The sequence below is a fragment of the Marmota monax genome, unplaced genomic scaffold (genome assembly GCF_021218885.2).
Source record: "Marmota monax isolate L192 unplaced genomic scaffold, Marmota_monax_Labrador192_F-V1.1 WCK01_AAM20220418_F8-fsc00020, whole genome shotgun sequence".
NCBI classification, from domain to species: Eukaryota; Metazoa; Chordata; class Mammalia; order Rodentia; family Sciuridae; genus Marmota; species Marmota monax.
The window spans coordinates 6048180-6076133 of NW_026692912.1; the positions used below are offsets into that span (position 1 = coordinate 6048180).

At 39.9% G+C, this 27954-nt stretch overlaps 1 protein-coding gene across 1 annotated transcript; it reads right to left on the reverse strand.

The window, feature by feature from the left end:
• On the reverse strand, positions 1–27907 carry Ptgr1 (prostaglandin reductase 1). Its single transcript, XM_046451717.2, has 10 exons — positions 27754–27907; positions 25754–25869; positions 24763–24808; positions 23402–23458; positions 19128–19295; positions 14988–15105; positions 9368–9523; positions 6858–6966; positions 3111–3229; positions 1–1348 (listed from the first exon to the last, which is right to left on the reverse strand). Exons 2-10 carry the CDS (start codon positions 25857–25859, stop codon positions 1238–1240), a joined length of 990 nt encoding a protein of 329 aa, XP_046307673.1. The 5' UTR covers positions 25860–25869; positions 27754–27907; the 3' UTR covers positions 1–1237.
• Positions 27908–27954: the final 47 nt, after the last annotated feature.

Consider the following 27954-nt stretch of genomic DNA (forward strand, 5'->3'; position numbering starts at 1 on the left):
GCAGGGACTTTTATTTTTTAATTGTATTTGTGAGTAAATTTGTAAGGTTCAGAGTTCAAAAAGTACCAAATGTTATCATTCCAAAGATTTCTCTTATCCCTCTATTTTCCATACTGTTTTATTCTTTGAAAACAGACCATTATTGGTAGTTTATTATATCCATCCAGTTTTTATACACAGTTTTTGCCTCATTCTTTGCACAATTTTATTTAACTTAATGATGACAGAATTGATCAACAAATTGACATCTTTCTGATATTGAATCTTCCTGTCCAAAAGCACGTTACTTTTTCCATATATTTAAATCATTTGTGTTCCTCAGAATTTTAAAAGCCATTTTCCATATAAATCTTGCAAAAAAATTTTAAAGGTCTATAAGTATTCCTAGGTGCTATCTTTTTTGCACCTGTTGTGAATGAAGAGATTTGCTTTTCTTGGTTCATATGAGACTTTTGTTATAATCAGTAGGGTTAGAGATCTTATTACTTCAGGTTCACCATTTTCTGGAAGGAGGTAACTATCTTCAATTTAAAAACAAAGAATTGGAAGTTCAAGGCCACAGAGGGAGTAAACTTTTAGACTCTGCTTTGGTTTGGATGAGTGCCCCCTAAGGCCCATGTGTTAAAAGCTTTATCATGACTGGCACTATTAGGAGTGGATTCTTTAAGAGAGGGGACTTAGCGGGAGGACATTAGGTCACTGGGAGTATGCCTTTGAAGAGGATATTGGGTCTTGGCTCCTTTCTGTCCTTCTCTTTGTTTCCTGGCTGCCATGAGATGAGCAGCTTCTCCCACCCGTTTCCCTGATGATGTACTGCCTCACCAATTGGGCCCAAAGCAGTGGGGCCAACAGACCATGGACTGAAACCTCCAAAACAGTGAACCAAAATAAACCTTTCCTTCTTTTAAGGTGATTATTCAGGCATTTTGTCACAGTAAGGGAAAGCTAACACACAGACTTCAGTCATAATTTTTTGGCTATAACCCGGGAGGAGCAGTAGTAGGTAGTAAGTTGGTGACTGGTTGTTCTTAACTATGAAAATTTCATTCTCTATCACTAATTATAAATAATTTAAATGCATTTTATTAGGTAGGTCAAAGTGATTAGTTATTCTTAGATAATCAAGGCTAATTTTTAGACAATTAAGATAATTTAGATAATTAAGGCTAATTTTTACTGAATGGTGAAAAACTAATCATTTAAATTGTCCAGTGGTGGCTCCTGTGTCATTTTTCTCTCATGCTTTCACTACGGATTTCCCCAAATTCTCTCCTTTCAGCAATCCCATAAATGCAGATGGCATGTTGTCGAATCCTTCAATAACGTGTTCATGATACTGGATTTTACCCTGTATCAAAACAACAAATATAATATATTGGTTCCTGAAGTAAATGATACTCTCATCCTCACAAGAACTTTATCAAGTATATCATGGGGACCTGGAAGAAATGAAATGGAGGCCCTGTTTTCTGTGAACTTAAAGTCAATTTGGGAGCAAGATCCACTTACCTGGTATGCATAAGAGGTGACAAAAGTACACCAAAGAAGCTTTTAGAAGTCAGGGTCATCAGTGTAACAACAGGAGCAATGTCACAGGCAATATTAAGCATTCTCTATGTAGATTGTTTAGAAAAGTCTAATAATGTAATGATCTCAGGAGAGGAGGAAGTAGATGAAGACAGGAGCACCCTTGTCAGGTCCTACTGTCTTAGTCACCTCCAGTGGCCAGAGGATGCAGATTCATCACCTTTGTTTGGCCCTTGCTGAGGCAGGGCCTATTCAGGAAATGTAAACACCATGGCAGTCCAATCATTTGTCTCCTCTTTAAGACCAGGTTCATTCAATTTGTGCTTAACATTATTTAGGAGTGTTAGTGAAGGGCTTTTTAAATTTCTTCTTCTAGTACAAGGCACATAGTCTACTAAGTGGAACTAATTTATATTTTCAAGATTTTTTTAGAAAGGGATCTTAGGTAGAGGTCTGAGTGACTTGAACCATTTCCCCCTAATGTATTGTACTGATGGCTAAGCACCTTTATGAATTTATGGACAAAAGTATTTGCTTGACGTCACTAAGAAAGTAAGGAAGCTGGAATTTTTTGATTGGTTCTTTTTAGTTATACATAAGATTACGATTCATTTTGACATAATTATAAGAGGATGGAATAGAATTTGTCAATACTTCCCCTTTCCCTACCCTCCTCCCTCCCCATTTCCTTCCCTCTACTCTTTGTATTTACTTATAGTTTTTTTTTTTTTAAATTAATGCCTTGTAGATATACATAATGGTGATGTTCACTGTGGTATATTTTGACATGGTAACTTGGAGATGTGTACTAGGCATCCAGGTACAGCAGTTGAGCAGCTGGATATACCAATTTGGACTTCACAGGAGAAATCAGGATGGAGATAGAAATTTGGGGGCTGTCAGCATACTGTCTGTATTTAAAACCACAAGCCTGGATGAGCTAACTAAGGGATAGACAGAGTGTGGGTAAAAGGGAAAGAGACCCAGTGACCATGCCCTGGACATTAATTATTATTAATATTATTAATCTAGAAAGTAGGAGCTAGAAGAGAAATCTGAGGAAGACTAATCAGTGGGGGAAAAATCAGAGATAAGGGAAGCCAGGAAAGAAAGCACATCAATGAGAGAGATCACAGTCAAATCTTGGCCATTGCCAAGTAATGCTAAGAATCGGCCGCTGGATCTCCCGGGGTGAGGGACATCAACGACCTTGATGAAAGTAATTTTGGTGGAATTGTGGCCAAGCAAAAGCCTGATATGTGGGTTCAAGTGACAATGGAAAGAAAGGAGATGTCTGCATGAGGGTAGACAACACTTGCAGGTAGGTATTTTGTTATCAAAGGGGGAAACAGTGACATGAACCTGTATTTGCAGGAGAAATAAAATTTAAAGAGGGTTGTTTCATATTCCTTTTCAGGATGGGAAAAGCAAGGTTTGTATTTGAAAAACAATGATCCAAAAGACAGGAAGTAACGAATAGTGCAACAGAGAAAGGGACCAATTGCTAGATGGATGGTCTTGAGTGGCAAAAAGCCAATGGAATCTAGCGTACAACGGAAGTGGGTGGCTCTGGATTCCCTTACCTCGGAGGTCCATGTCATCAAGTCTTTCAGAGCCTTCTGGCGGACATCTCCTTGCCAGCGGGTGACGATGAACCCTTCCATGCGGAGTTGTTGATAGATAACAGCTTCTGGGGGTGGGCCTGAAAGAGGAGGGCACATTTAAGCAATAGGGTCTACATGTTGCTCTCCAGGGTGGGAACACAAGCAGTCCAAGTCACTGTCACTGTTTCCCCTTCATTCTCTCTGCCCCTTTCTGATACATGGGGCTGCTGACTATCAACATGTTGTCTGTAGTAGGTAGAACAATGGCCCCAGAGACTCCCACATCCAAAACCCCAGAACCTGTGAATATATTACTTTATGTGGCAAAAAGGATTTTGTAGATGTGATTACATTAAGAATCTTGAGATCAGGAGACTATTCTAGATCATACCATGGTCTCAATAAAAATCACACGTATTCTTGTGAGGGAAAGAGAGACCCAAGAAAATTGGTCAGGAAAAAATAAATGATGATGGAAACAGGGATATGAGATAGAGTAGAGATACAGAGAGGGAGAGAAGGAGGGAAATATAGTTTGGAACTGTAGATCTAGAGTGTTTCAAAAGTGTGTTTCTTTCTTTTGTAAGGGGTGTTGGACCCAGGGGCACTTAACCACTGGGCTACATCTCTACTCCTTTTTATTTTGAGACAGGGTTTCTCTGAGTTGCTTAGGGTCTCGTTAAGTTGCTGAGACCGGTCTCTAACTTGTAATGCTCCTGCCTCAACCTTCTAGGTCCCTGGGATTACAGACATGCACCACCCCACATGGCAAGTATTTGTATTTCTAACAAATTCCCAGGAGCTAGTTGAGCTGCTGGTCCTGGGTCCACGCTTTGAGAATCATTAGCCTAGAAAGAGCACAAAGTCCTCCTACAGCCTGTAAAGAAGGAACCGTTCTTCTGAAAGAGAGAAAGGATTATATTGGTTGCTTGGTTCATTTTCCCAGGAATCCTGTTTCCAGAAATTGAGAGAATGATACCTGAGCAAAGTCTTACAAATTCTAAGAAGTCAGATGAAGATGCCTAGGGAATATCAGAACCAGAAAACAAGAGACAAGTGGTAGAATCTTTCCTCAACACCCTAGATAGTTGGTGTCACGCAAGCCTAAGGTCCCTACTCACTATTTTGAGAAAAGTAGCATCAGCAGAAAAATGGAGCTTTGTTTTGAATCAACAGAAACTGATGCATGATGAGCGATACTTCCACATGCTAGATTGGATGAAAATCAGAAAGAATTGAATTAGAGGCAGAAAGAATGCTTCTGCAGATGATCCACATCAACCATATTTCTTTTTGAGTTAAACATTGGAACCTGTATTTCTTTCTTTCTTTCTTTCTTTTTAGTTGTAAATGAATACAATACCTTTATTTTTATTTATTTATTTTTATGTGTTGCTGAGGATTGAACCCAGTACCTCACATGAGCCAGACCATTGCGCTACCACTGAGTTACAACCCCAGCCCCAGTAACCTGAATTTCTATTTTTTTTTTTTTTGTAGTCGTAGTGCTCTATCAATGAGCTGTAGCCCCAGTTCCTATATTTTTAATCTTGAAAATACTGTTGCTGGCCTAGTTCATCCTGATGGGAACTAGTTTATTTTTTGAGATAAGAAAAAAAGCAAATGTGGGGGCTGGGGATGTGGCTCAAGCGGTAGCGCGCTCGCCTGGCACACGTGCAGCCCGGGTTCGATCCTCAGCACCACATACAAACAAAGATGTTGTGTCCACCGAAAACTAAAAAATAAAAAAAAAATTAAAAAAAAGCAAATGTGGCAGTAAGGTTTGGTGGAAATAATTACTTGGCCCTGAGCTATTCTACTAATGGAATATGTTGGAATTCCTACAGATCCGAGGCAAGGCAGAATCCCAATTGGTTAAAATAGAATGGAAAAAGTCAGCTAACATCTCCCAGATCTACCTGAGTAGTTGAATTTCCAAAGACTAATTGCTAAAAAGACCAGGTCAAGGGGCTGGGATTGTGGCTTATCAGTAGAGTGTTTGCCTAGCATGTTCGAGGCCCTGGGTTCGATCCTCCGCACCATACAAAAATAAACAAAATAAAGGTATTGTGTCCAACTACAACTAAAAAATAATTTTTTTTTAAAAGACCAGTTCAAGTTACTTAAACCTAATTAGATGTGTCTAAGCAAAAGCATCGTAGAACTCTGCTCAGTTAGCAGGCAGATGATTTCTCACGATTCTAGCTCATCAATTAGAAAAATAAAGGTGAAAAAAAAGTTCCTAACAATAAAGTTGCCAAGTGAATCTGGAATTTCCTTCTTAGAGAAGCTAGTTTCTCTTATTTTTTCACAGCCCAAGAGAGAATCTGTAAGTTGCCCCTTCCACTCTTAGCCACCCTCTTCATGCAGTTGTGTTGTTAATTAGTGAGACTATAAAACTTCATTCCCATTAGTGAAGCCCATCATAGAATGAGTGAACCATTTATGGTTGCCTAGAACTTGATTGTAGTCTAGAAGACTCATTTTTATTCGTTTTTTTCTCCTTTTCGGGGGACCACAGTAAATCTGTAATGTTGATAACAGCACAGAACCATTGTAGCAGAAAGGATCTTGTTGCTTGCTATATGAGGAGCTCAGAAGACTAGTCTGTTTCATGTCTGCTGCTAATAGGATTTAAGGAGTCTCTAATTGTCTTGGCCATTCATCTTCCCATCTGAGATATGAGGCCTATACAAGACCTTTCATAGGACTGGGAAAGATGAATATAGTTTTCTGTTGATACTGTTGTTGAACCTTTTTGAGTGTGGAGGGGGAGGGAAGACCAGTACAAGACAGTGGAGAATGGGGGATGCTGGGCACAGCACGGCGGTGGAGAAACAAAACACACCATGGAGCATTGCCAGGGAAATGCAACTGTCAGACTGGTCAGGCCAACTGTCTTGCTACTGGGAAGCACTGCCTGAGACTGTAGGATCGATAGCCTACCCTTCCCTTGAGCAGTCAAGTCACCCTCCACCACTGCACACCTCCACCACCTAGTCATCTAATACCACGGGGAGCCAAAGTGTTCTAAGTCAAATCATGGCTGTCTTTTTACAAATCGGCAGAAAGTGATAGGTAAAAAACTAGAACTTGTTATAAGTGTTTCTTCTGTGCTCTTGGATCCTGTTATTTTTCTTTCTTTCTTTTTTAAAAAAATGTTTATTTTTTAGTTGTAGTTGGACACAATACCTTTATTTTTATTTAGTTATTTTTATGTGGTGCTGAGGATCGAACCCAGGCACTCGAACGTGTGAGGCTAGTGTTCTACCGCTGAGCCACAACCCCAGACCCCTCCCCCCCCCCCCCCCCCGTTAATTTTTCATATTGAAATCTAATATACGTCAGGTGTGGTGGTGCACACCTGTAAAATCAGCTGCTTAGAAGGCCGAGGTAGGAGGATTTAAAGTCTGAGGCCAGCTGTGGGAACTTAGCAAGACCCTGTCTCAAAATAAAAAATAAAAAACAAGCTGAGGGAGAAATAAAGGGGCTGGGGTGTATGTCACTGGTAAAGTGTCCTTGGTTTCAAGTGCTACAAAATAAATAAGTAAATCTAAGCTGATTTAGCAGAAAATATATGAAATCATATATTTTATTTTAATAAATGCTATGTTCTTAAATTTCATCAATAATATCAGGAAGTCATTCTCACATTTTGATGACCTTCCCATATCTATGAAGCCTCCCCATGCTTCCTAGCCTGTGATCACCGCATGAACTCATTACCTGGGGGAGGCAGACCAGTCCGGTTGTATGTGGAGATGGCCCCACAGATGGCAATTCTTCCAAAAATCTTCATCTGGGGTATGACAACGTTTGAAAACTCTCCACCTACCTAAACAGATAGGAGAAACAAAGCACACCTTAAATAATCTAAGCATTAGAATTAGGAGAAATCATTAAGTCACAATTGCTATTTCATATTGTTTTAGCAGAAACAAAGTGCATTAAATTATCACAACAGTGAAGAAAATTGCAATTGAAAAAGACATTAGAAATGGACATTTCTATTTGACTCTAGAAATATACCTTATAATAAAATGAATTTTAATGTATTAAATATTGGGATTCCCTCACCAGTCCAATAGTCTTATTGTTCTACAATCTAAAAGTATGGAAAAATACTCAAAAGACATAAGAAGAACAAAGTTGAAGATTGACACTTTCTGATTTCAAAACTTACTGCAAAGCTAAATTAATCAAGATGGTTTGAAAAATAGAAATAAAGATCAGTGGGACTGAATTGGAAGTACTAAAAATAAACCCTACATTTATGATGAACTGATTTCCTATACAAATGCCAAAACAATTCAGTGGAGGTCAAAAGAATCCTTTTTCCCCCCTTCTTTAGGAAAGGAATGAAATTGAACCTCTTTCTTATACCATGCACAAACTAACTTAAAATACCGACCTGAATGTAAGAACTCAAACTGTGGGATTCATAGAAGAAAACACAGGAATAAATCTTGATGACCCCGAGTAAGGCAAAACCTTCTTAGACATGACACCAAAAGCTCAAACAACAACAATAACAAAAATTTTAAATTAGACTTCATCAAGATGTCAAACTTTTGTGCTTTAAAGGATACTATCTAGACCATGAAGATAACTCACAGAATGGGGAAAAATATTTGCAAACTACATGCAGTTGATCCTCATTATTAGTGGATTCCATATTTATGAAGTGCACAATGTCCTAAAATTTGTAACTTTCAAAATCAAAACTCAGAGCTTTCTCTGGTGATTTGCAGTCATGCACAGAGCAGGGAAAAAGACACAGATGTCCCTGGTAGATGCTGAACCAGGAAGGTTCAACTCTTGCATAGAGATTCAAGGAAGCGGGCACAGCAGTGTAGTTCAAGAAGCTCTCGGGGGAGCTGGGTAGGGTATGAATGCCAACTTTGGGAATAATAGGTGCAGCAGCCAAGGCAAGTTACTTAACACTTCTGAACCTCTTTTTCTCTTTTGTAAAGAAAATAGAAGCTGGGGCTGGGGTTGTGGTTCAGTGGTAGAGCACTTGCCTAGCATGTGTGAGGCACTAGGTTTGATTTCAGCACCACATATAAATAAATGAATAAAATAAAGGTCCATCAACAACTAAGACATATTTTTAAAAAAAGAAAAAAAAAAGAAAACAGAAGCTTTAAAATTTAACTTATGTGAGAAATTTAATTTAATTTATGTGAGAAATGTACATATAGGTACGTATTTCTTCTAAGAGCAATGGTTTGATGTTCCTGTGATCAGCTGAATCTGATAAGAGATTTATAACCAGATACATAAAGAACTCCTATAACCCTTGAAATAATCCACTGATTGGACAGGCAAAGTATTTGAACACACATTTCTCCAAAGAAGATACACAAATGTAGAGGAAAAGATCTTCAATATCATTAGCCATAGAGGAAATGTAAATCGGAACACAATGAAATATCACTTCAAACACAGATGGTTATAATAAGATAATGGACCATGACCAGTTTTGGTAAAGGTATGGAGAAAATGTAGCTCTCACAGATTGCTGGTGGGGAAATGGAAGATAGTGTAGCCACTTTGTGAAATAGTCTGGCAGTCTCTCAAAATGTTCATCATGAAGCTAGCATGTGACCTAGCAGTTCTACTCATAGGAGAATACCCCAGAGAAATGAAAACATGTTCACACTAAAACATGTCCATGAATGTTCACAGCAATCTCATACATGTTAGCCAAAAACTATAAACAAATCATATGTGTATTGATTGATGAATGTGGTAGATCCATATAGTGAAATATTATTCAGCCATAAAAGGAAAGAGTTATTAATAAATGCTACAATATAAATGAAACTTGAAAATATTTTGCTAAGTGAAAGAAGCCAGTACCAAAAGATCACTTTCTAAGGGGAAACAAAGGGGTGACAGCTGGTGAGTGTTTCTTATCTAAAACTGTAATGACGGTTGTATTTTGTGACTGTATTAAAAATGGCTGAATTCTATAATTTTTGTGTGTGTGTAGTGGTGGGGCTTGAACGGGGGACCTCACATATGCTGGACAAGTGCTCCACCACTGAGCAACATGCCAAGCCTAGAATTTTATATTTTAAATGAATGAATTATATTTGAATTATTGAATTATATCTCCATAAAGCTATTTTTAAAAGAGGCACAGGTATTTTCTTCAGTCTATATAGAAACTAGTATATTCCTTTATATAAAGCCTTATTAATAAATTAAATATTAAATCAGTTTACACTTACATTATCAAAATAGCAATCATAACCATCAGGAGACGCTTTTTTCAAAGTTTCTTCCAAAGACTCTACTGTCTTGTAGTTAAAGGCAACATCAAATCCAATCTTTTTAAGATAGGCAATCTTTTCATCAGACCCTGCTGCTCCAACGACTTTGCAGCCCTAAATGGAGAGAAAAAATAAGAGCCATTCATGAGACAGAAGCATGGACCAGCTCCACGTTCCTGGTCTAGCATGGTCAGTTCCCCAAGAACACACCTCCTACATGAGGAATACCATGATGGAACAACAGACCTCATGAGTGAAACTGGAACGAGCCCACAACCCCACTTCAGCTTGCCTTCTGTTTACTTGGTTTGAAGTTTGTTTCAAACTGCTTCTTTTTTTCTTAAATTTTTAAAAATTTATATATAACAGCAGAATGCATTACAACTCTTATTACACATATAGAGCTCAATTTTTCATACCTCTGGTTGTATACATAGTATATTCACACCAATTCGTATCCTCATATATGTACTTTGGATAATAATGATCATCACATTCAACCATCATTAATTACCCCACACCCCCTCCCTTTCGGTCCCACCCCTTTACCCTATCTAGAGTTGGTGTATTCCTCCTATGCTCCCCCTCCCTATCCCACTATGAATCAGCTTCCTTATATCAAAGAAAACATTTGGCATTTGATTTTTGGGATTGGCTAACTCCACTTAGCATTATCTTCTCTAACCTGCAAATGCCATGATTTTATTCTCTTTTGTTGCTGAGTAATATTCGTGTGTGTGTGTGTGTGTTTATGCCACATTTGTTTTATCCATTCATCCACTGAAGGGCATCTAGGTTGGTTCCACAATTTAGCTATTGTGAATTGTGTTACTAAAAACATCGATGTGGCTGTGTCCCTGTAGTATGCTGTTTTTAAGTCCTTTGGGTATAGTCCTAGGAGAGGGATAGTTGAGTCAAATGGTGGTTCCATTCCCAATTTTCTAAGAAATCTCCATACTGCTTTCCATATTGGCTGCACCAATTTGCAGTCCCACCAGCAATGTAGGAGTGTGCCTTTTCCCCACATCCTCACCAACAATTTTTGTTGTTTGTATGCATAATAGCTGCCATTCTGACTGGAGTGAGATGAAATCTTAAGAGTGGTTTTGATTTGCATTTCTCTAATTGATTGTGATGATGAACATTTTTTAATGTGTTTGTTGATTGATTGTACATCATCTTCTGAGAAGTGTCTGTTCATGTCCTTGGCCCATTTATTGATTGGGTTACTTGTTTTTTTGGCGTTTAGTTTTTTGAGTTCTTTATATACCCTAGAGATTAGTGCTCTATCTGATGTGTGGGGGGTAAAAATTTGCTCCCAAGATGTAGGCTCTCTATTCACCTCACAGATTGTTTCTTTTGCTGAGAAGAAATTTTTTAGTTTGAGTCCATCCCATTTATTGATTCTTGATTTTAATTCTTGTGCCACAGGAGTCTTATTAAGGAAGTTGGGGCCTAATCCCACATGATGGAAATTTGGGCCTACTTTTTCTTCCATTATACACAGGGTCTCTGGATGTATTCATAAGTCTTTGATCCATTTTGAGTTGAGTTTTGTGCATGGTGAGAGATAGGGGTTTAATTTCATATTGTTACATATGGATTTCCAGTTTTCCCAGCACCATTTGTTGAAGAGGCTGTCTTTTCTCCAATGCATGTTCTTGGCACCTTTGTCTAATTATAAGATAATTGTAGTTTTGTGAGTTAGTCTATTCTGTACTATTGGTCTACCGGTCTGTTTTGATGCCAATACCATGCTGTTTTTGTTACGATTGCTCTGTAGTATCATTTAAGGTCTGGTATAGTGATGCCACCTGCTTCATTCTTCCTGCCAAGGATTGCTTTAGCTATCTGGGTCTCTTATTTTTCCAGATGAATTTTATGATTGCTTTTTCTTTTTCTATGAGGAATGTCATTGGAATTTTGATGGGAATTGCATTAAATCTGAATAGTGCTTTTGGAAGTATGGTCATTTTGATAATATTAATTCTACCTATCCAAGAACAAGATAGATCTTTTCATCTTCTAAGGTCTTCTTTGATTTCTTTCTTTAGGATTCTGTAATTTTCATTATATAGATCTTTCACCTCTTTCATTAAGTTGATTCCCAAGTTTTTTGTTTGTTTGTTTTTGAGGCTATTGAGAATGGGGTAGTTTTCCTCATTTCCCTTTCTGAGGGTTTGTCACTGATATACAGAAATGCCTTTGATTTATGGGTGTTGATTTTATATCCTGCTACATTGCTGAATTCATTTACTAGTTCTAGAAGTTTTCTGGTGGAACTTTTAGGGTCTTCCAAGTATAGAATCATATCATATCAGCAAATTTTTTGCTACCTGTATTTGCTCTCTTATCTCATTGTTGGAGCTTGTATTTGCTCATTTAGGTCATTCTTTAATTCACAGATCATTTTAATTATGAACCTTCTGAACTTCTTCTCCAACATTTCATCAACTTTGCTGTCCATGGGTTCTGTTACTATAGAGTTCTGGTTTGTTTGGGGCATTTTCCTCCCTTGTTTTTTCATATTATGTGTCTTCCTTTCTTGCAGTGTGGATCTGAGAGTTTCTTCCCTATATTCTTGTAGTACACGTACAGATTGTCTGTACCTCACCTTGATGTTGGGCTTCCAGACCCTGCTGGTGTACCTCAATAGATACTACTGCATCCTGGATCTGGGACCTGCATAAATTGGAGTGGGTAGATCTAGGCCACTGTTGTTACCTCCCATGGTAGTCTGCTGGTCAGAGGAGGCAACCCTGCACAAGAGGCTAGGCTCTGGTGAGTGTCTGCCCCGCTGGGAAAGGGGTGGATCCGGCCCGCTGTGCGCCTGAGCCCTGCAGAGGCTGGTATGAGTGTATCTGGGCTGCTGGGCTTTCAACCTGCTTCTTTAATAACCTATTCATTTGACTTCCTGGGTTCTCCATTTTGAGGCTTCTCTTTCCTTGAAATGATGTGTAAGTTATTTCTTGGTGCACCTTCAACTCTGGCTCATATGATGGGCAGCTCTCTAGGTAGAGCCCCCTTAGTCTTTGATTTGGTCCAAAGTACTGGGCTAGATGCTGCTTCATCATAGACGAACTGGAGAGCATTCCAGAAAGCACTCTCAGAATGAGAGCTATGAGGTAAAGGGGTCATTTCTTTGGGATCTAATCCAAGCAAAATTAGAAGGCATTTTTAGATGTCGTAACCAACACATTTTAATAATATGGAATTTTTTAAAACTGAATTATTGTTATATATATAATATATATATATTAGTTATAGAGGGCACAATATCTTTATTTTGTTTATTTATTTTTATGTGGTGCTGAGGATCGATCCTGGGTCTCACACATGTGAGGCGAGTGCTCTACTGTTGAGACACAACCCCAGCCCTAATAATATGGAATTTTTAAATTAGATTGTTGCTGGGTACGATGGTATACACCTGTAATCCCAGGGGCTTGGGAGGCTAAAGCATGAGGATGTGACTTCAAAGCTAGTCTCAGAAAATTGGTGAGGCTTTAAGCAACTCAGTGAGACCCTGTCTCTAAATAAAACATTAAAAAAAAAAAAAAGGGCTGGGGATGTGGCTCAGTGGTCAAGCTTCCCTGGATTCAAACCTTGGTTCCACACTCCCCCAAAATTTTGTAAATAAAATTAGACTGTTGAAAACAAAATGTAGAATACGGGAGTAGAATAAGGGAGTATAATATACTACATTAGAAGTTCATAGACATATAGGTTTGCTTTTTGTATAGAAAATATGCATATAGACACTAGCAGAATTTAAATAAAACAGATTTTTTTTTTTTTCATTGGTACTGGGAATTGAGCTCAGGGTTACTCTACCACTGAGTTATATCCCCAATCCTTTTCATTTATTTATTTATTTATTTAGTTTTGTACCTCATGCATGTTAGGCAAGCACTCTATCATTGAGCTATATCTCCAGCTCAACATTCCAGTTTTGACAATTTGTATGAGTGGCTTAAATTTACCTGTTAATACACTGAGACTTTTAGATGGGGTAAAAAGATAAAATTACATAAAATGAACAGAAGAGTTGAATATAAATGCATAAGGTTAAATACAAATCCTATCAAACTTCTGGAATAAAAATTCCTTGTATTTTTAATAAAACACTTGAAATTTGAAGTATTGGAAATACTCCTTATTTATTTTGTAAGTCCAACATAAACCAAGTCTGGCGAGACACTCTTCAGTTTGGGGTGGGAGTGGGGAACAACAAAACTTTAAACTCACCTGTAAATACAGATGTGAAAATTCTCTTTAAAATAAAATATTATTGAATCAGAGCTGGGGTGTAGCTCAGTGGTACAGCATGTGCTTAGCATGCAAAAGGCCCTAGGTTCAACCCGCAGCACCAAAACCAAAAGGTTATCAAGTCAACTCAAAAAGTGTAAATCTATAACATACCATATTAAATAAAACTTATACTGTAAATGCTAGAATGGTTGCATGTTAGAAAATAAACAAAACTCAGTGACTGCAAAATGAATGGGATAAATGCTGAAATGGCATTCATAAAATTCAACCTCTATTCCTATTTAATTACTTACTTATTTAAATAAATAAATTAAATACCTCTAAGGCAGCCTTATATTTGTATTCCAAACCCCCATCAGTACTGGAGACCAGCCCTCATCCTTGGCTGTTGGGTGTAGCCCTGAACTCATCAGCATTCCATTCACCTCATCCCCTAGGAACTAGGTCCCGAGTCCTAAATCCCAGCCTTTGGCAAAGCTAGATTAACTAAACTAGATCAGTTTGGAATATTTTAATGTGTGGTAACAAATCCTGACCAGGTCCAATCTGCCTATTGCCCTGTACACACACCATCAGATTGGATCCCTTGAGCAGAGACCTGCCCAAATAAGAGGCAACATTTCTGTGCCCTGAATGCCTTCCAGGAGTTAGTTCCCAGGACAGAGCCCCACTGCTCTGTGCTCACTGCCCATTTCTTGCTGGTGCAACAGTTTGTAATGGAGCCACATGAGGGCAATGATTCTTGTTTGGGCTGATCTCAAGCTCCTCTTTTTTTTACTTTTTTTGGGTACTGGGGATTGAACTCAGGGGCACTTGACCACTGAGCCACATCCCCAGCCCTATTTTGTATTTTACTTAGAGATAGAGTCTTACTGAGTTGCTTAATGCCTTGCTTTTCCTGAGGCTGGCTTTGAACTCCTCCTTCTTAGCCTCCTGAGTTTCTGGGATTACAGGCGTGCTCTACCATGTCTGGCTTCAAGCTCCTCTATTGCACAATGCAGTAATGAATAAAGGAGGTTAAGTTGTGGCAAAAGAATGTCTTGTAAAAAAAATAATTAGTGCTTACAAAATCCCACTCAAACTGGAGGCCGCTCCTGACTTATACCTGAATGTTATCAAATATCATTCAGTTTATCTTTGCTACATGTTTTCCTCATCTCCCCTACTTCCCAATCTCTAACTTCCAAGCAAGATCCACTGACTTGATTGTAAACTCCTCGAGGCTAGGGAAGATCTCTGTGTTCACATTGCATTCCCAATGTGCTCTGCGGGTTTTGACTAAATGTTGCTGGAGGAAGACACTTACCTTGAGCTTAGCTATCTGCCCCACAACAGAGCCCACTGCTCCTGCCGCTGCATTAACCATCACTGTTTCTCCACCTTTCACACCACAGATGTCAAGCAGGCCAAAGTAGGCAGTTAGGCTAAGGAAAGAAAACAGGATATGTGAGTAGATTTGTTCCTCTTTTATATAAACCTTGAAGGACTTCTTAGCAGCCCCGTGCCATGGGGTCCAGTCAAAGTAAGAAATACAGGAAATGTCGATTGGTCCACCTTCTTCTCTAGTCCCAGATAAGAATTCAGATGATTTGAAATAGGAAGGGAATAGAGAATTGGCTGGGATGGAGCTTCATCACATCCATGTTCAGGTCAAATCTCAGGGATGAAGAAAGACTTAAACTTTGGGGCTCCAAGAATGGAGAACTCATGCCTTATCTCCATGTAGGTCCCAGGGAGATGGTGAGCTTCACAGAGCAAGCCTCAGTGTTAACAGTGCCTTGGCTGCAGGGTGGATGCTATGCTGTGATAGGCATGAGAGGCTCAGAGACAGCATCCTGAGTTTCTGATAACTCCAGAGAGGTATAGAAGAACTTCTGAATTTCCCCCATGTGCCCTGAAGTGGTATGTGAGGTTAGCTTGCCAAGAAAGAACCACTGGGCCTACAGAGATGCAGTGTAGACAGTCACGGTGGGGACTGGGTGAAGACACTACCACACCCCAGTGGCTTGAAACTTGGAAGGGGGTGGAATGGAAGACATTGAGAGGGAACAGCATAAGACCGACACCGATTAAGATGGAGACGTTGTCCCCATTCTGCCAGCAAGAACTCACCGAAAGTTTTCTTTTACTAAACCGGCACAAATAAGGGCCTGAGAAAGAAATGAAGTTCAGTCACAGCTAAATTTTTAAGATGTATTTCTGTGCCAAAGATCGATATGTATTATAGTGACGGTTAAGGGACCTGCAAAATTTCAGACAAATTCATCTAAAGTGATTTCTGTGTAAAACAGAACCTGCATGTGAGCATGACATTGTTTTATTCAGCCTCTGTTTCTATTTGGGGCCCATGACAGTTGGGCCCTAAGGGGAAGGCAGTGACAGACACAGGTAATATCTTTTTCTGAGGATTCAAATACAGTCATGAGTTGTATAATGATGTTTTGGTCAAGGACAGACTGCGTATTCAGTAGTGGTCCGTAAAATTATATGACATTGTGATGAGGGCCACAACCAAGTTAAGATGGCGCCTGGCAGTATGCTAGGAGGAGTGGTTTCTAAGCCAACGCCAATGAGCCATTAAGATGATGAGGATTCCTTAATGACTGACTGCTGCGTCTAGATGATGTCAATTAAGTTAAGCTGTGTGTAATTAGTTGGGTATATGTACCTCTGCAGTCCAGCAGAGAAGCGGCTCCTGCTACCTTGGGTGCCCGCTACTTTGAGTTCTCAGTTCCTGCTGAGTTCACTCGCAATAAAGTAGTTCCCAATTCAACCTTCAAGTTGCTTGTCACCTCTCGGTTATTTAACCCAGCCGGACTACGGCAACATTGTAGCTATTTTAGTTTGTGTAAATATAATCTAGGATGTTCACCTAATGATGAAATCAACTAATGAACTCATGGCCCCCAGCATCTGTCCTCCCTGAAGCTACCTCCTTGGGATTTCCGGTCAGTCTGTATATTGACCTAAGATATACAAGGCCTTTTCCAAACTACTTTCTTTTAAAAATGAAATGGAGATAAGATGGAAACATCAACAAAAAAAGAAATTCTAGGGGAGGTCAAAGGTGAACTTTGGACTAAGGAGGACTTCATAGAAACAGTGGCTTGGAGAATAAATCACAGTTTGTATCTTAAATGTTCCTCAAAGGCCCATGTTTTAGGCTTATTCCCCAGTTGGCAAGCACTGTTAAGATGTGGCAGAGGCTTTAGGAGGTGGGGCCTTGGGAGAGGTCTTTAGGTCATTGGGGATATGCTTTGAAGGGGCCAGTGGAATGCTGGTCTCTTCCTCTTTCTGTCTCTGATTAACTGGCCAACAGGTGAATGGTTTTGTTCTACCTTGCACTCCTGCCCTTATGTGCTGTCTCCCCACACGCCCAAAAGCAACTGGCCAATCTATCATGGACTGGGACCTCTAAAATCATGAGCAAAAAAATCAACCTTTTCTCTTTATAAGTTAGTTATCTTAGGCATTTTGTTATAGTGATAGAAAGTGGACTAACAAATGGAGATAAGATGAAATAGGCAGCTGTAAAGAAATCCTAGGGAGAAAATCAAGGTACGCTATGGCTAAGACTGGACAACAACAATCTAGAGAGCAAAACACATGAGGTCTTTCAACTAAATGGAAGGGAATGACACAATAGTTTTTTTGGGGGATATTAAATCTGGAGTGTGTGGACAGTTGAAATACACTGATTTCAAAATTTAACATCATTTATAATTTTTAGCAATGGTCCAAGCATTCCTAAAAATTGACCTATCTCATTGGAGTGATCCACCATGGTGAGTAGTCTCAACAAATAGGTGGTATGTTGCTAGAGAATGCTTAGAAACAGGCATGATGTAACTTCTCCCCTCAATCATTGAGAACCACTGGCATAAAGTTGATTGATGGGAGTAAAAGTGCATTCCTTAGAGGCTTGGAAGAGATGATTAAGAAATACACACCGATTCTCTTTCGGGAGTCAAGATCTCCTAATAGCTTACAACTAACTTTCTTCCCGGCTGAGTCATGGGAGACTTGCTCCCAAGTTCCCTCAGGTCTACCTTCACCTCTGCTCTCCTCCACCTGACTCAGAGCGCAGAGAGAAGGATGGGTGAGATGACAAGGTAGGAGGAAGAGCTGTCACCAGCGGAGAGTGAAGGAAGGGCAGGCAGAAAAAACCAGGATGCACTCTAATTCTGGTTAATGTCCACTAATTGAATGTGAGAAGGCATTGAGCCGCCTCTGATTTCACAATGCCTTTTGGCACTGCTGACTCCGAGTTCAAATTCTGACTGGAATATGAACTTGGGGTTATGGAAGTTGTTTTTATAACAGACTGATCATTTAGGGGTCTATATTTCTATTTCATTCTTTAGAAGCTCTTCAAAGAAGGGAACAAGGAGTGGAGAAGGGAGGAAAAAAAGAAAAGATCACACCACTTAGAGAAAGGAAAGAAATGAATTTCAGGTTGGCAAAGTTTTGGGAACACTAAAGGCAACAATGGCCTTGTTTCTCCAGGGCATAAAAGGAAATGCGAGGTTTCAAAGTTCAGCTGGGAACTGAAGTGTAGACCCAGGAGTCTTCCTGAGAGATATGGCCATCAGCATATTTTAAACCTCTTCCAGGCGCAGTCACTGAACAATACTGTGATTCCTCTCAACTAAGTAAACTTCAGATCCTCTTCTACCCCAGGAAACAGATGTATAGAGAGAGAGGTGAGGAGGAAGCAGAGCCAGTACAGAAAGACCACGCTGGCTGAAATCCCTCTCCCTTTACAAACTCTGAAGGAAAGGCAGAGATGAGCGGCTGATGCCAAGAGCCTCCCAGGGCTGGGAGCAGCTGGTTCCTTTTTGTCTCCCTTGTGCCGGCCACTGGTGGGGATCGTGTACCATGTCACTTCTTATGGTGCTTCCTCTATACCTGGGATCTGATTCCTGTCTCCTTTCTTCAGCATCAAGGCTAATTCTAGACCACCTTTTCCTTCCCTTTATTTATTAATTTGTACTTGACGAGTGAAAATGGTATATATATATATATATATATATATATATATATATATAAAAAATGTACAATGGGTTGTTTTGAAAAAAATATGTATATATGAATGGCTCAAACAAGCTAATTAATATACATTACTTCAAACAGTAAGACTATTTTAAATCTACCTTCTTAGCAATTTTCAGGTATACAATATATTGTTAACTATAGGCACCATGTTGTACATCTCCTGAAATTCCTGTCTTACTGAAATTTTATATCTTTTGACAAGCGTTTCCCCAGTTCCCTAGCCCTCAGCTCCTGCTAATCACCATTCTCCTCTCTGCTCTGAGTTCAACTTTTTTGATTCTAGGCCTACAATGCTTCATGTCTGTTCTTGTGGACCAAGTTCTGGACCAAACAATTTGGAAAAACCGAGGGTCAGGCATTCAAACAAATGAAATATACTCATGAAACTCACCCTGGCATACCTACTGTCCCCAGAGCCAAAGACAGTGGTAGTGAATCTGGCCAGTCCGTAGGCAGCTTTTCCAGTCTTTTCCCATCAGAGATGGAGTGCGTTGTCCAGCCCAAATAAGCCAGTACAACAGTTCCTTTGGGGAATGCTGAGTTTTTACTTTCCACAACTCTGAAAGGTAAAGCACATCAAGACATGTGACACCTCTTCCCTTTTGTAGGGGTCGGGATACTGTGACGTTGGTGTTGTTAGTGTTCAGGAATGGGCCCGAGGCTGACCTCCATGAGTGGCATCCTGTCACCTCTCCAGTTACCCCTAGTCATCATCGCACGGGGTGCCTCAAAGAGAAGTGCATCCTTGCCTCACCTACTTCTCTCCTTTTTAAGCAAGAAGCCTCCTTCCTTGGCTCCAGGTGGCCTGGACAGCAGCCTCTTCTCTTCAGGGCCTCGCCTCTACCTTTTGCCTTCCTTTTTCCTGAATCGCTAACACCTCCCCCTCCACCGCCTTTGCTTCAGCATGTGCGCAGGCTCATTCTGCCACCTCTTACGCTCCTTCTCATCTTCCCACCTTCCTCCTTCTATGCTTTTGAAGCTGATCCTCCTCACTTCCCATTTTCTTAATAACCTGCCTTCCGCCACCACTGTTCCATGAAGGTCTCGACAACCTCCCGATTCCAATCCAGTGGCCATCCTTTAATCACTACCCCATTTTGTCTTTGTACTCCATTCAACACTGAAGCTCACCATGAACGCTTCCCATGGGTTTGCAGGACACTGACTGCTCCTAGCTATTCCTGACTCCCTCTCTGAGCTGCCCCATTTCCGTCTCAGTTCTTTTATTTTTTTCGCACTCTCACTATTCTTTACTATCTTCCCCCAGATCATAAGATTGTATAACACATTTTGTTCTAGAAAATGTAAAACAGGTAAGATAAAAATATCAGTTATAATCCACAAACACAAAGGTAATTGCTAATGTCTTTGTGTATTTTATGGAAATGTTAGTGATATCCTTTAAGATGTATATTATACATATTTACACAACTGAAGTAAATTTTTTTTTGGTACCAGGGATTGAACCAAGGCTTTGTTTTTGCTTTTGTTCTTTACTACTGTGCTATATCCCCAGCCCTTTTTATTTCTTGAGACAGGGCCCTACTAATTGCTTAGGGCCTCTCTAAATTTCTAAGGCTGGCCTTGGACTTGCAATCCTCCTGCTTCAGCCTCCCGAGTTGCTGAGATTACAACAGGTGTGTGTCACTGTGCTCCTATGAAGTAACGTTTGTAACCAAATTTAACTATCAACACTATATTGGTCTATGTAATTTTTGCTTTTCTCCATGTCATTAAGAATCCTTAAAAACCTATAACAAGCAGCAGGCACAGTGGTGTATGCCTGTAATCCCATGACTTGGGAAGCTAAGGAGGATTGCAAGTTATAGGTCAACCTCAGCTACTTAGGGAGACTCTGTCTCAAAATGAAAAGGGATAAGGGTGTAGCTCAGTGGTAAAGTACTTTTGGGTTTAATCCCCCCCCAAAAAAATTATAATGAATTTAATTATTCATTAGTTTATTCCCAGTATCCTTCCTAATGTAAATTACATTTTAATTAATACTGATAAATATGAATTTACTTTTTCCTTAGACAACATTTCTACAAGTAAAATTACAAGGTCAAAGAGTATGAAAACATTTGTAACTCTTGATGCCTATTGACAGTTTTCTTTCTAGAAGGTTGTGCCAACTTCTGGACTGATAATGTATCATCATCCATTAATGGATATTACCCAATGAGTGAAAGTATCATCACATCATCTCCATTACTGAGTATTATGATTTTAAAGGTCTCTGCCAATTCAGTAAACACAATACATGTTCATTCTTTGATTATTAGCAAGAAATGTATAAAACCTATGGGAAGCCAGGTGCAGTGCCATGCGCCTGTAATCCCAGGAGGATTGTAAGTTTGAGGTCATCCTCAGCAACTTAATGAGGCCCTAAGCAACTTAGTGAGACCTTTTTCAAAAATAAAATAAAATAAAAGGGCAGGGGGATGTGGCTCAGTGGTGAAGTATCTCTGGGTTCAATCCCTGGTACCTACCCCCAAGACTCCCCAAAAAAATCTGTGGGAAGAACCCTGGTAATGGAATATAAGACAAAATGGATAAATGGAAAAGCACACCCTGTACTTGGAGAGAAAGACTATAAAAATATCAGTTTCTTCTAAATCAATCTACAAGGTCATTGAAATATCAATAAAAATCCAAATAAGATTTGAACAAATAGATTATGCCAATCCACTAGTCATGAAGACACAAACACCTCACTCCTTATGCCAACATAAAAAGTAAATGACTAGCAAATTTGAGTGTAAAATTAAACTAAAAATATAGAAGAAAACATGAATGAATATTTTAACCCTTTCAGAGGTGAAAAAGTTTTCTAAGCATAAGATGCAATCAAAAGGCCATAATTGCAAATATTTAAAATTTTTAAATTATGATTGGATACTGTAGAAAGATAAAGAGACCCAAATATTTGCAACACTAATGCCTTTGACATACAAAAAGAATTGCAAATCAATAAAACAGAGGAAGAGTCCTAAAGGAAAACAGCAAAGGACACAAATAATTCAGAGAAGAAAACTGATAATTAACTTACAAAATGAAGGTCAACATCACTAGTAATGAAAGGAATACAAACTAAACATGAAGTATCAACAAATTCATCTCAGATTGCCAACACCAATGGAAAGGGCTGGGGGTAAATCTCAATGGTGGAGTGCTTGCCTAGCATGCACAAGGTCCTGAGTTCAATTCCCAGTGCAGCACCTCAGCCCCAAAGCACAACACAACAAAACCAAGATGGAAAAGAATGGGCATATGTGTGGACTGGGATTGTAGCTCAGTGGCAGAACACTTGCATAGCATGTGCGTAGCACTGGGTTCAATCCTTAGCATCACATATAAACAAACAAAATAAAAGCATGCTGTTCATCTACAACTGCAAAAAAAAAAAAAAAAATACTGAAAGAATTTCCTTAAAAAAAAAAAAAAAAAGGATGGGCATACGTGTAAGGAAAGAGGTTCTTTAAAACTACTGGGTGGTGGGAGTGTATACTCAACCCTCCCTAACCCAGTACTGGGATTGAACCCAGAACCTTGTGTATGCTAGATAACACTTCTTCCACTGATCTACATCCCCAGCCCTTTGTATTGTATTTTGAAATAGGGTCTCCCTAAATTGGCCTTAGTTTTGCAATCTTCCTGCCTCAGCAATCTCAGAAGCTGGGATTACAAGTGTGCAAGATCATATCCAGGCTCATACTATTTTTTTTTTTTTTTTGGTGGGGGGAGGTGGGTGATTACCAGGGATTGAACCCAGGAGCACTCGGCCACGGAGCCACATCTCCAGCCCTTTTTGTATTTTATTTAGAGACAGGGTCTCATTGAGTTGCTTAGGGCCTCATTGAGTTACTGAGGCTGACTTTAAACTGGTGATCCTCCTGTCTCAGCCTCCTGAGCCCCTGGGATTACAGGCCTGCGTCACCATGCCTGGCCCATACTATCTTTTTGAAGGGCAAATTGTCGTGACCTTTTCAAATTAAAAATATTCATCTCCTTTGAGCTAGAATTTATACTACTGAGAATTTAATGCAAAGCCTTCTTCTCCAAGTGGACAAAGAATACACAGATACATACATGCTCCCTGAAGAATTATTTGTAGTAGAAAAAAAAAACAGTTGTATCAGTAGCAGATTTGTTAAATGTCAGAGTATAATGGAATAATTTGCAACTTTTAATAAAGGTAGATTATATATTTATATACTATCAACAAAAGATATCTATGACATAGTAAATGAGAAAAAAAGCAATTTGTTGAATGGCATATATTCCCACTTAAAACTATATAAAACTATGTGCACTAAACAATTTTTGAAATAACAATCCATTAACAACAACTGACTTTACCGTTCAGTTTCAAGATTAAATTTTTGGTTTATTTGAGTTTTTACAATAATCATGAATTGGATGAATACATTTGTTTAAGAAAGTAATTAAAAGTAAGGATGGCAGAGTGAGGAAAGATTGACAATTTCACATCTTCCCTCCCTCTTGGTTAGTCAGGAAGTGGACAGAATCTCCCAAGGGGCTTTTCAAATCAAAAAGTGAGTGAACTATACAGGCTCAAGTAGGAGCAATGAACAGAGACAGGACCCAGCAAGAGGTCAGGAAGAAGTGTATTTCCCAAGCACTGGGACAAATGAAAATAATTACCTGGCCACTTGCTCCCCCATCATTATATCACCTTCCTTCAATTTTCTGGATGCTATTCTGAAAAAAATAAAATTCCATTCTTAGTTTTAAGAGCATGTGGGGAAAACCATCTTGAATTTCAAGCGAAATGAACAAACCATTGGGGAAGTATGTACAGAAATAAAACCCAGATACACAAGGGTGGCACAATCAGGTGAAATGGTTAGGGGCAGTTCTGTTCTGTGACCCCTAAGATGCACTCTGGCAGTAGCTTCCTATGACTGGACAGGAGAATCTTACCACCGTGTTGAATTGGAGGTGAGTTCCTATCAATAACTTTAAAAATATACCTAAAATACTAGCCAAACAAAAAAAGGATGCTAGTTAACATTTTTAAACTGAATCTTAGGGGCTGGGGTTGTGGCTCAATGATAGAGCACTTGCCTAACATGTGTGAGGCCCTGGGTTCGATCCTTAGCACCAAATATAAATAAACAAAGTTAAAAATCCATTGGCAACTAAAAAAAAAAACAAAACAAACAAACAAACAAAAAACACTGCATTTTACACTTCAGATTTGAATCTGTAAAATTCTTTATAACTCTGAATTTATTTATTTATTTATCTTTTTGGTACTGGAGATTGAACCCAGGAGTGCTTCACCACTGAGCTACATCCCCCACCCTTTTCATTTTTTATTTTGAGATAGGGTTTCACTAAGTTGCTGAAGCCTCACTAAGTTGCTGAGGCTGGTCTCAAATTTGTGATTCTCCTGCCTCAGTCTCCTGAGTTTCTGGGATTATAGGTGTGCACCACCATGCTCAGCATGAAAAAAATATTTAAAAGAAGGATGAATATATTACTTACTTTGGCAAAAATTACTGAGGCATTTGTTGCCTGGAAGGCTTTTTATTCCCACAATCCCGAGTTATTTACTAGTATATAAATTTAAGTCAATTACAGATAACCTAAATTAAAAGAACACAAGTCAATGGAAGGCAAGAATATCCGGCTTTAGTCTCAGCAACTTCTGTCCAAATTATTTACCACAAATGAAATGGGTGAATTGGGGCTTAGCTTCTTTTTCTTTTCATTTCCCACCACCCCAGAAGCAATTCTGGTGAACAATAAAAGGCAAATTGTGCAGAGCAGAGAGAAGATGGTTGTAAAAGAAAGCAACCATTGTTAATCTCTCATTACGCTTCTCAGAAGAGCATCTGTGAATCCATCATTGATACAATACTGGGAGAAATGCAGAAATGACAGTGTTTTGAATCAAATTAAAAATATGCATCTCCTTTGAGCATTTTAAAAGGTGCATTGCAGTAATTCAGAATAGGGTCCATCACACAGCATAAGAATTTTGAGGAGGAAGATAATACCTCATGTAAGGATCCACGGAGAGGAACAAGGCTTCAAGCAGGACCTCTACAAAATATAAGTATTCCACAGGCAGTTAGAAACGCAAGGCTTGGTGCCTGTGCCATTTTTGGCATTCTAAATAAATGCAGATAATCTTTTTGCTTCAGGGTCCATTCCCCACCCCCTTCCCCGGGCTGGAGATCAGATTCTGAGCTTTCTACATGCTAGGCAAGTACTCTACCACTGATCTACACCCCAGCCCTTCATCTGTGCTTTCTATAGAAAAGACAAGAAGGGCTCTCATGTTTGGCCCAGCCTAGCTGATGATGATGGTGATGGTGACTATGACAATGATGATGGTGACGATGTGGTTATTTATTAGCACTGTCTTCTTGCTTTACATGGATTATTTCACTTGATATTCTCAACTATTGTTTCCATTTTATTTGAAGTTAAGTAATTTGCCCAGGGTCCCATCTGTAACCACTCAGTCCCATCAGGAAATCTATTTCCAGGGACTGAGAATGTAGCTTAGTGGTAGAGTACTTGTGTAATGCCCTGGGTTTGATCTCCAGCACTAAATAAAAACATAAAAATGAAAAAGAACTGTGTTTCCCCTTGAATATGGTCTTGGCTATCTAATTTGCTTTGACCAATGGGTTAATAGAAACCAAGATAAAAGTAGAGGCTTGAAAAGCAACTGCATGTTGGAATTTGTCAACTCCAGCTGCTCTAATTCCAGGGGACCACTGAGACAGAGAACAGTCTAGCCTACTAGAAAGGCCTCATAGAGGAGACATGAGGCCTGCACCCCAGCAGAAAACCTGCTAACCATCAAACATGTGAGTGAGAGGCCAACAGAATCACTCACCTTAACTCAACCCAAACTGCTAACCCTCAGAATTGTGAATTAATCAATAATTGTTACTTCAAGTCCCCAAGGTTTAAGGTAGTTTGTTATGCAGCAAATGCTAACCTATACAATTTTGAGATCTTAGGAGTCTGACTTACCTCCATTTTTTAAGGGTGGGAGTTCAGCAGTCTTCAACTCAAAGTCACTATTAGTAGGGCTGCCACTGAAGTGCTTCTTCAGGGTCCACCTCTTAGCAAGAACCATCCTGAAGCTCCTAGAACAAAGTAAACATATGGTCAGCTTCCTTGAAGTGACTGGATTCTTACAGTTCTCTAGTCACACTGCACTGAGGCCAGATAGCACAGCTACACATACTACTTCTCATATTACCAGGTAACGTCAGCCACTTTTATTTAGTACTTACTGCTTCTGGTGCTGTGCTAAGCACTTTGCATACATGATATCATTTTATCCCCAGAACTTCCCTATAAGATAGGCATTGTTATCATTGCCAATGTACAGATACTTAAAGAAACCTTCAAAGAAAGGAAAAATATAAACTGACGTGGAAAGTTTTCCCAGGCATCACTAGGCTGAATTTCTCCAGGACAGTGACCATCTGCTCGGCGTGAAAATACTTCCAGTTTCTTACCTTCCATGAATTAAATCCTCAGAAAAAGAATCAAAACACAAAACCAAATTCATTCACTTCTTTCAGGTGGACAGTGCCATCATCTCAACGCAGTCCCAAGGACGCCTGCATGCCACTGGGTGGCGCCGATGCTACGCCCCATTTTCAGGAGCGAAAGTTCTTTAGTTTTGGTTCCAATGGGGAAATCAGGATTTGAGTTTAAACTTGCCTCCACCCCAAAACAAGAGATGATTAATCCTGCTCTGAGCTCTGGAGTCAGGACTTTGGGCACCGAACTGGGATGCATCACGTGGGAACCACGCCTTCCCCACCAGTGACAACTAGACAAGCCTGCAGGATTGGTGATCTTACTCTGTTTCCTGGCCAGGACCCGGGAATGGGGGCACTGTAGCCTGGAGGGGACACGTCTGCTTTACAGAGAGAGCGCTGAGGGCCGTCCAGTCCAAGCCCAGCTCTTCTGTCTTTTTGAACAAAATAATATTATTTGTCAACTAATAATTTTATACATTGATGGGGTACAGCGTGATTTTTTTTTTTTTTTTTGGTCTGAAACCTGGGTTGCTGTGTTTTGATATGTGTAATACAATGTAGAGTAATTGGATCAAGTTAATTAACAAACATATCCATCACCTTATTTACCTAACATTTTTATGGTGAAACATTTAAAATTTACTTAGTGATTTCGAATTATACACTATTTCTTTTTTTTTTTTTTTTTAGTTTTGATAGACCTTTATTTATATGTGATGCTGAGAATCGAATCCAGCCTCACATGTCAGGCAAGTGCACTACCGCTGAGCCCCAGCCCTCGAAATATACATTATTCTGACTACAGTCACCCTTTCGTGCAGCAGACCTCAGAACTTACTCTCCTATCTGGCCCTTCGTGACCTTTCACCAATAACTCATTCCCGCCCCAAGCCACTCCCAGACTCTGGTAATCAACTTTCTCAATCCTTCTGAGTCTCCCGTTTTTTGTTTGTTTATTTTTAATTCCAGTTTCTTGCCTTTCTTTACAAAAGGGCAATTGCTGGTGATTCTGAACTCGCCACAATCCTTGAAAGCGCCCCCTGAAAGAGCCTGGCCGCAGAAGCCAGCGCCCTTGGAGGAAAGGGGCCTGGTGCGGTGCGCGGCTTGCGGCGCAGACACCTCGCCGCAGGCTCCGATCCTGCTGCGTCCCGTTCACTCCTTCCCCGGGTTCGCAGTCCAGCAAGTTTCTTGGCGGCCCCTTTCCAGTTCGTACACGGCTGGGGCATAAAGGAAATACAGCCAGATTTTGCCCCTTCCTCCAGCACCCGTCCCGAACACCCCAAGAACCTGCCTGGACCTGAGGCATTGGGACCTCCGGCTCCCCAGTTTCCCCTTCAGCACCTGGAGTGGAAAGGGTAAGCGCAAACCCTCCTCAACAGGCGCGTTTCTGCAGGGAAAAAGAGGGATTGGAAGACCTGGAGGAGGAGAGGGAGAAGTGGGAGAAAAGAGAAAAGAGAATGTGGGATGTCTACTCACAAGATCTCGCAGACTCCACTTGCTGGGGAAGAGAAGGCGCAGCGGAGAGCTGAGTTTAAGGCGGTAGCTAGGAAGGTGGGGCTTCTCCGGGGAGGAGCTATTTCTGGAAGCCTGAGACCTCTGACCGCCAGAGAATCACTGGAGGGAACTCTGGAACTGAGGAATGTGCGTGTGTGTGTGTGTGTGTGTGTGTGTGTGTGT

Bases quoted from the DNA above. Each gene is read 5' to 3' on its own strand.
- Ptgr1 (XM_046451717.2), bottom strand. From the start codon at position 25,859: ATGGTTCTTGCTAAGAGGTGGACCCTGAAGAAGCACTTCAGTGGCAGC. The intron at 23,459-24,762 runs GTATTATCTTCC...TATTTTTTTCAG, and splicing joins TCCGTGGATCCTTACATGAG to AATAGCATCCAGAAAATTGA. The intron at 9,524-14,987 runs GTAAGTGTCTTC...CTCTCCATTTAG, and splicing joins GGCAGATAGCTAAGCTCAAG to GGCTGCAAAGTCGTTGGAGC.